The sequence below is a fragment of the Cydia splendana genome, chromosome 15, assembly GCF_910591565.1.
Source record: "Cydia splendana chromosome 15, ilCydSple1.2, whole genome shotgun sequence".
In the NCBI taxonomy this organism is placed as follows: domain Eukaryota; kingdom Metazoa; phylum Arthropoda; class Insecta; order Lepidoptera; family Tortricidae; genus Cydia; species Cydia splendana.
The window spans coordinates 15644637-15652114 of NC_085974.1; the positions used below are offsets into that span (position 1 = coordinate 15644637).

At 36.7% G+C, this 7478-nt stretch overlaps 1 protein-coding gene across 1 annotated transcript; it reads left to right on the forward strand.

Moving 5' to 3' along the window:
* Positions 1-304: 304 nt before the first annotated feature.
* LOC134797291 (mitochondrial coenzyme A diphosphatase NUDT8-like) lies at positions 305-1964 on the forward strand. Its single transcript, XM_063769520.1, has one exon. The coding sequence runs from the start codon at positions 371-373 to the stop codon at positions 1058-1060; it is 690 nt and encodes a 229-aa protein (XP_063625590.1). The 5' UTR covers positions 305-370; the 3' UTR covers positions 1061-1964.
* Positions 1965-7478: the final 5514 nt, after the last annotated feature.

Genomic DNA, 7478 nt, shown 5'->3' on the forward strand with positions numbered 1-7478 from the left:
TATCAGCTGACTACTGAGGCGCTACCGCGAAAACCGAAATTCGCAAATTGCGGCGATCTGTCTCTTTTACTCCAATGAAGGCGTAATTAGAGTGACGGACAAAAATGCCCGCAATTTGCGAACTTCGATTTTCGCGGTAGCCCCTTTATTTGCTACTACTCTACAGACTGGAAATTCTGCGTTTTTATTGCAAAAAATATTGTTTCCAGCGTCAGATTGGAAAACTTAAATAGCTTTGAGTGAATATTTTGACATTTAGTGACACTGACAGTTTTTGCATTGCAATCCACTTTCCTGATAGTATTAAAACTGCTCAATTTTGTATGTTTAGACTTTGGACTGCCAAATATGAGTTCATAATAACAATATTATGTGTTGTGTTGTAATGCTCAAGTCGTTGATCATGTCCCTTTCACCTCAAACCTTATTATCAGCCGCAACTCGTCAACGTTGTGTATCGAAGTTAAAAGAACTGCCTTCGCTAGTCGTGAATGATGAAAAAGCTAGTGAAAGTGCGTCGGTGCTGGTGCCCTTATGCGTGCACGAGGGTCAGGTATGCCTACTGTACACGCTTCGTTCCACAAACTTAAAAAATCACAGCGGACAAGTGTCCTTCCCAGGAGGCAAGGCGGACGCGAACGAGACTAATATTGATACAGCTTTAAGAGAAACAGAAGAAGAAATCGGTATTCCTCGCGACAGTGTGGACATTTGGGGCTCAATGCCTCGAGTTCAAGGTCGAAATAAGAACTTAGCCATTAATCCAATAGTAGGTGAGATAAGGAATTTCGACATAAATAGATTGCATGAAAACCCAGATGAAGTGGAAGAGGTTTTCTTAGTGCCCATGCAGGCGTTTTGCGATACGAGCAACCATGCTCATTGGGTGTGGAAGGAAATGCAGCTGCCTATGTTCCTGTACGGGCGGCACAAGATATGGGGCATCACCGGGGCCATAACACACATGTTCCTGAACTGTTTATTGCCTGAAAATGAGTTTAAAGGTGGCTTTTCTAGGAAGAAGTTTGAGCTGGAGGAGCTTATGAATTCTAAACTATAATTTACTGCCCTAGAGACAAACTCAACCAATATGTGGTATGAGCATAATTTTGGCCTAGAAAATTAGTGTCCTGAAATAAATATGACATGTCAAATTCAGAACCATCAGGAATCTACAGTGTTTTGAGGTCAGAATAGTTTTCAATGTTTTTTGGGGTCTACGTAAAGGATATTAGGTATAGATAGTTAATGACTAATGAATAGCCAGTAACAAAAACAGATGTAGTGCATAATTATTTTCCATTGTATTTTCACAGAAACTTAGTAATGTATCTTGCTATTTCAGTCAGTCTCGGTACAAAAAGTACTGGGGTTGACTGAAGTAGCATGACAAATATGAATGTTTCTGAGAAATATGATGGAAAACATCTGTATAATATTCTGTACTATAAAAGACAAGAAATGCTCATGTTTTGTGTTATTAATGGTGATGTAGATTATATGTGGACTATTAGTATGGTTAATTCTATAATAATTTAATTAGACTTCATTCAATTAAAAAATAAGAGTAGGTAGGGTATTTAAAAAGACAAAATGAAAAATTTTACTCACATGTGAATAGTTGCTATTTTACTAACTTATTTATTAGTTTACCATTAACCATAATCATACTGATCTTTGGTTAGGTGTATGGATTATATAGGGACTTTTAACACATTTGCTGCAGCAAATAGTGAAGGTAGGTATGAAGAAATGTATTTTCATCAGGTTGTTTGACACCAATTGACCCCATGTAACAGTGAGAGTGTTAATAGAGTGTATTTTATTTTCCATATTTAATGGCCTAGACAAAAATTAAATATTATTTATTTTTATACAAATAAATGTTAATTTACAATTTTTATGTTTTAATTTTAAATTATACTTTTAGATTAAAAACAATAAATTTCTTCTTCCTAAACTATATTAAGAGCCAACAGGAGTGGTCATTCCTCCATACAAACGTAGTCCTCGTTTTCCTCCGTGGTTTTTGAAGCTAGAACAATGATTTTTTCAACACAGATTAATATTGTCAATATCTGTGTCGGACCGTTTTGCTTTTTTTGATATTTTTGTTTTTTAAGGCGCTAGAGCCCTTCAAAAACGGCCAAAATGGCCTAATAGACTATGCCGCAATGAGAGGCGTGGTATTCAAAACTGATATCAATTAGCCAAAAAAGCAAAACGGTCCGACACAGATAATTTCATAATCATTTAGATTTCCAAATTTGGTTACGATTGGTTAAGTTTTGGGGGAGGAAAAAGAGGACTACGAAACCTCGATTTTTGTCATTTTTACGCAGGATTTTTCGCCTCAGCTGCAGTTGTCCCTATCGCACTAATTTTAGGGGCGGAGTCAAGTTTCTAAATACGTACACAGCCAGAAAAGTGATGGGCAATAGTCGACATTTAATGTCGATAATCTAGTGATGTAAGAAGTTATCGATAAACCGTCTTGTGTGAAAATATCTAGATCCTAAGATACAAGGGGTTTTGGGTTGAGAGTAGGGAACACATTTTTGTAGTTATGATATACAATCTATTATGAACTTTTTGATTCTAATATTTCAAATTAGAAATCAAAATCAAAAATATTTTATTGCATGGTTAAAATGGGTTAACAAAATTTTTAGGTACCTACAGGCACGCTTCGTAATTGTCGAGCAATTTAGGGTCCTAGCTGAATTGGTTGTTCCATACTTACTCGTACTCTATGGAATGTCCAATTTAGCTAGAACCCTAAATGGCTCAACAATCACGGAGCGTGACAGTACTAATGATTCATGTTCTGTATATCCTGCCCTACAATGGCGTTAATATTTGGTTGTCATGTCTATACTTCGTTTTTAAGCATTATTGAAAAAAAAAATAGTAAATACTAATATTAACCACTAAGTACATAACTATTACAAAAAAAGCTAAATAATTATACGATTGCATGCTTGAAAAAGACACGTCACCTTCACTCTAATGCTAAACAAACGAAGAATAAGAACTAACAGCGATAAGACCGCCTGTTGCTACCTTTATCTACATTGTAAATCGGTTTTAGGGTTCCGTACCCAAAGGGTAAAACACGGGACCCTATTACTAAGATTCCGCTGTCCGTCCGTCCGTCTGTCACCAGGCTGTATCTCACGAACCGTGATAGCTAGACAGTTGAAATTTTCACAGATGATTTATTTCTGTTGCCGCTATAACAACAAATACTAAAAACAGGATAAAATAAAAATTTTAGTGGGGCCTCCCATACAACAAACGTGATTTTTGACCGAAGTTAAGCAACGTCGGGCGGGGTCAGTACTTGGATGGGTGACCGTTTTTATAAATAATGGTACGGAACCCTTCGTGTGCGAGTCCGACTTGCACTTCGCCGGTTTTTTTTAAATTTGTTTTTATGTTTGTGGTGTAATAAAGAATATTTTAGAGTCAGACCAAGAAAAGTCTACAGCAATTTTGATAGCACACGCAGTGCAAGTGTTATTTATATGTCATAATTTCATAGAAGCGACGTTTGAAATAATACTTGCACTGCGTGTTCTATCAAAATCGCTATAGATTTTTCTTGGCCTAACTCTACTTTAAATTACAAAGTAAGGCCTAAATTATAAAATAAGGCCCATCAATGTTTTTTTTTTGTGTTTATTAAACTTGATATTTTGTCTATAGTATTAGCGGACATGGCCTCAAAATTTAAACCCGCTTAAGAATCGGGCCTTATTTCGTGCATTATATACAATACTACCCATTTTTGTGTAGTCATTATAATTTATACTATAGAAGCATTGTTTGAGTAGCCAATTATTTAAACAGTATTTTTTTAAAGGGCAACGGTGGCAATATTTTAAGGTCTGGATAATAAGATACAGATCTTAATAAGGATATCAATGTAAGTGAATGTTACCATGACTACCAAACAAACAAATGTGATAGAATTTGCCAGCTGGCATTGTAACATTCAGACAGTTACCTATGTACCTAATCTGAAATATGAATAAATTAGTAATATTTTAAACAGGAAAGTAAACCGAATTTTGGCCTTTTGCTGGACACAATCACAATAGTAATTTGTTTTACAAGAGGGCAAAGTTTATCGCCACCGGTTGATGCATTTGCAGCACCAATGGTAGAAAATGCAAGCTCATCATCAACTGCATAATCGACGTTTGATATGACTATTGAATCCGAGCTTTTTGATCATGAATCATGATAAAACAAAATTTTAGAAGGTCGCAGAATAGTGGATTTAAAATATTTATTTTCTGTGATCTCAAATATCAAGCACGATCATACAAATTGTACATTTGCTGATCTTGCCTTTGTCATTGAAAGACGTAAGGGTTTACACAGAGAATATACATTTAATTGTAATATGTGCAAAAAAAAGGAAACGATACACTCTGAAGACCCAAAAAGAAAATGTTAGTAAATACTGCTCCTCCCCATGGTTACTTGGTTCCTTATTCAACCTACCTGAAATTAAACGAGTAGGTTAGTAAATTATATCATTTTACATTATAAAGTTAAATGTTTAGGTATCTCAATCACTTACTCACTGGTGGACATGGACGCAAAATTTTTGCCCATCTACTTATACTATCTTATAAAAAATGAAATTTTGAAAGTTAGCACGCTTAAAGTTCGTTTTTTTTTGCATTAAGGTAACAGATTTTGACATGTCTTATTAAAAATTACCATTGAAAAATAAGTCATAGCAAATATGTTAGAATTATAAATCATATTAATCATATTAATGAGCAAGAGCACCCTAAACCGGCGAGCGTGTATGAGGAATGTTATGAATGTGAAGGAAGCGAAAGTGGTATGTCAGGATCGTAGCAAGTGGAAATCCGTGGTCTCTGCCTACCCCTCCGGGAAATAGGCGTGATTGTATGTATGTATGTATTAATCATATACTTTTTTATATTCTTTTGCTTTCATAAGTAATATAAACTAATTTTTGAAAGCGTTTTTCAATAATTATTAATAAAAAGACACGTCATGATTGTTTACCTTCTTTCTAATGCTAAAAAATAACGAACTATAATAACCGGGCCTTATTTGGTACAGAACCTTGATTTGATAGGTACATCGAATATTCTGGGCCCCTGAGTTTGTTACGTAAAGGACAATATGGTGACATGTGGTTAGAGCTGATACTGTTAAACTAGTGGTTCTGTGCGCTAAGTATAAAAAATAAGCTTCAGCGAACTCATTAAGCCTAGAAAAAACCCTACACCCTACTGCCACTTAAGTCAGTCTTGAGTCTTTGAATCAATTTCCGTAGTAGTAGTACTACTACTAAGGTACTAGGAGGTAATAAGGCCTATAGTAGGTATAATAAGGCCTACCTGAAAAATAATGTTCTTACAACAGTGTAACCGTGTTAGTTATTTGAGTAACATATATGTAAAGTGATACAATTAAAAGCTAACAGCAAACCAGTACATAAATTATATCTTATGTACTTCTTATGAATTACACTCTTATAAAGGTTTCGGCTAATTACGCTTAATTACTTGAATAAAGGTAGATGAATTGCGTGCGGTCCAATAGGTAACCACAACTCACGGAGTCCAAAACAATAAGCTGATCAGCAAAGTCAAGTAAACAAAGCCAAGTCACAGTAGTAGAAAGATTATCGAGTTCCGTAAACGTAAGCCGGGTCAAAAAATTCAATCGCAACACAGTAAGTAATAAGTGAACGCCTCGTGGCAGTAACGCACGAAAAATAACATTGCAAATTGTCGGCAATGAGGCGCGCGCGGGTGCAAGCGTACGCATCTGTGTGCGTGCATTACACACACAAATACAGTCTCTCACGCCCCGTCAGAGCGACGGGTATATTCAGCTTGAAATCTCAAAATTGACTTTTAGCTCAGCTCCCGTTTCGTCTTAATGTATGTACATCAAGTCTATTAGCCTAAATTTATAAGTGTCAAATAACTGGGTAATTTAAAAATTCTAATATTATAGTATTTTTCAATCCTCATGGGTACGGTGACACATGTCATCTCCATACAGTTTATAACCTTAAAACGCAAAATCACGCAAAATTGTATTGAGATGATATGGGTCACCATACCCATGTTGTTTGAAAAATACTATAGATAGTTGATAAAAGAGGTCAATAGAAAAGTAAGATAAAATAAATTAACAATATCCATTCAAAATGGCAATTGAATTGAACAACAATGAGACACACGACTTTGATTTACAGTCTCTTTATTGGGTTAAACTTAAAAAAAAACTTGATTTGCTAGATGACTCAACCAAAGAGAATAGAGTGTATATAACATAGAGGAGTTATTGCCAAAGTAAATTTTGTAGTCACAGTAAATTTACTGCCATCTTTCGACAGATGATTAAAACTTTTAGAGCGCCATTTGACTTTGATCCTTATTCTTTCACTGATATGTGTTAAATTTGTTAAATATCAAAAAGCGTCGCCATCTACTCGAGTATAAGCCAAAGGCATGCTGCCATCTTTTCGAGCGATTTTAGTATCAAATTTTAATGACAATACCTATTTAAATTCTCTTTGACTCGACTAATGTATGGGAGAAGGCGGCGGCAGCCATTTGCAATCAATCTTGTCGATCATCGGCAGCCCGTGCTGCCTTATGTACTCGAGCCGGCACTCGTACGTGCATATGTTGTAGTATCGGCGCATGTCCGAGCCGCAGACGGGGTCGTACTGCGTTGTGCATAGACATTCGTTCTCGGCGAAGCCTGTCCATTGGTCCGATTGGCCGAGGCACGTCTTCAGTGACAGGCAGAGGAGTACTGCAAAATAAATGGTTAGTTGGTAAGGTATTTTAAAGGTGTAATAGTATCCGTGCTGCACTAGGGCTTATAACATGAATGCCTATACTCGCGAGCAGGCCTATCGCAGATGTACGTTCGGCAAACCTAGACACAGGACACACCGTAAGGTCGCGGACTTGACGTACGCGACCGACCGGCGGCGCTTGCGTCCACTCCAAGGCCTAAGGCAAGTAAAGAGTCAGCAATCAAAGTCAGGTGGGACCATGGGGCTGAATAATGCACTTAGGTACGTTAAAATACAAGTAATACCTACCTACTAGTGTGAGAGCATCTCGAAAAAAACAATCATGTTCAATTTTAGCCAGTTTTCTCCGGGCCCATGAAGACAACGACGTCGTAGAAACGTCGGAGGTAATTTTCAAGCTTATTTTACACGCGGTCCAGTTGTATTTCTAGCCTCGATGCTTAGCATTTTTTTCCAGGAAATGTTTCATACACGGAATACATATGAGAACCCTCACAATGATTTCAGATCGTCCGTGCTATTCTCAGACCAAAACCTTCGCTGGTGCGTTAATTGTTACTAAAAGCCACCTACCTATTTATAACAGGGTCTAAACATCATAACCACTCGGCTCTTCGCATCGTCCATGCCTTATCACTCCAATTTG

Excerpts from the sequence above, each read along its gene's own strand:
- LOC134797291 (XM_063769520.1), top strand. The coding sequence starts at position 371 with ATGTGTTGTGTTGTAATGCTCAAGTCGTTGATCATGTCCCTTTCACCT.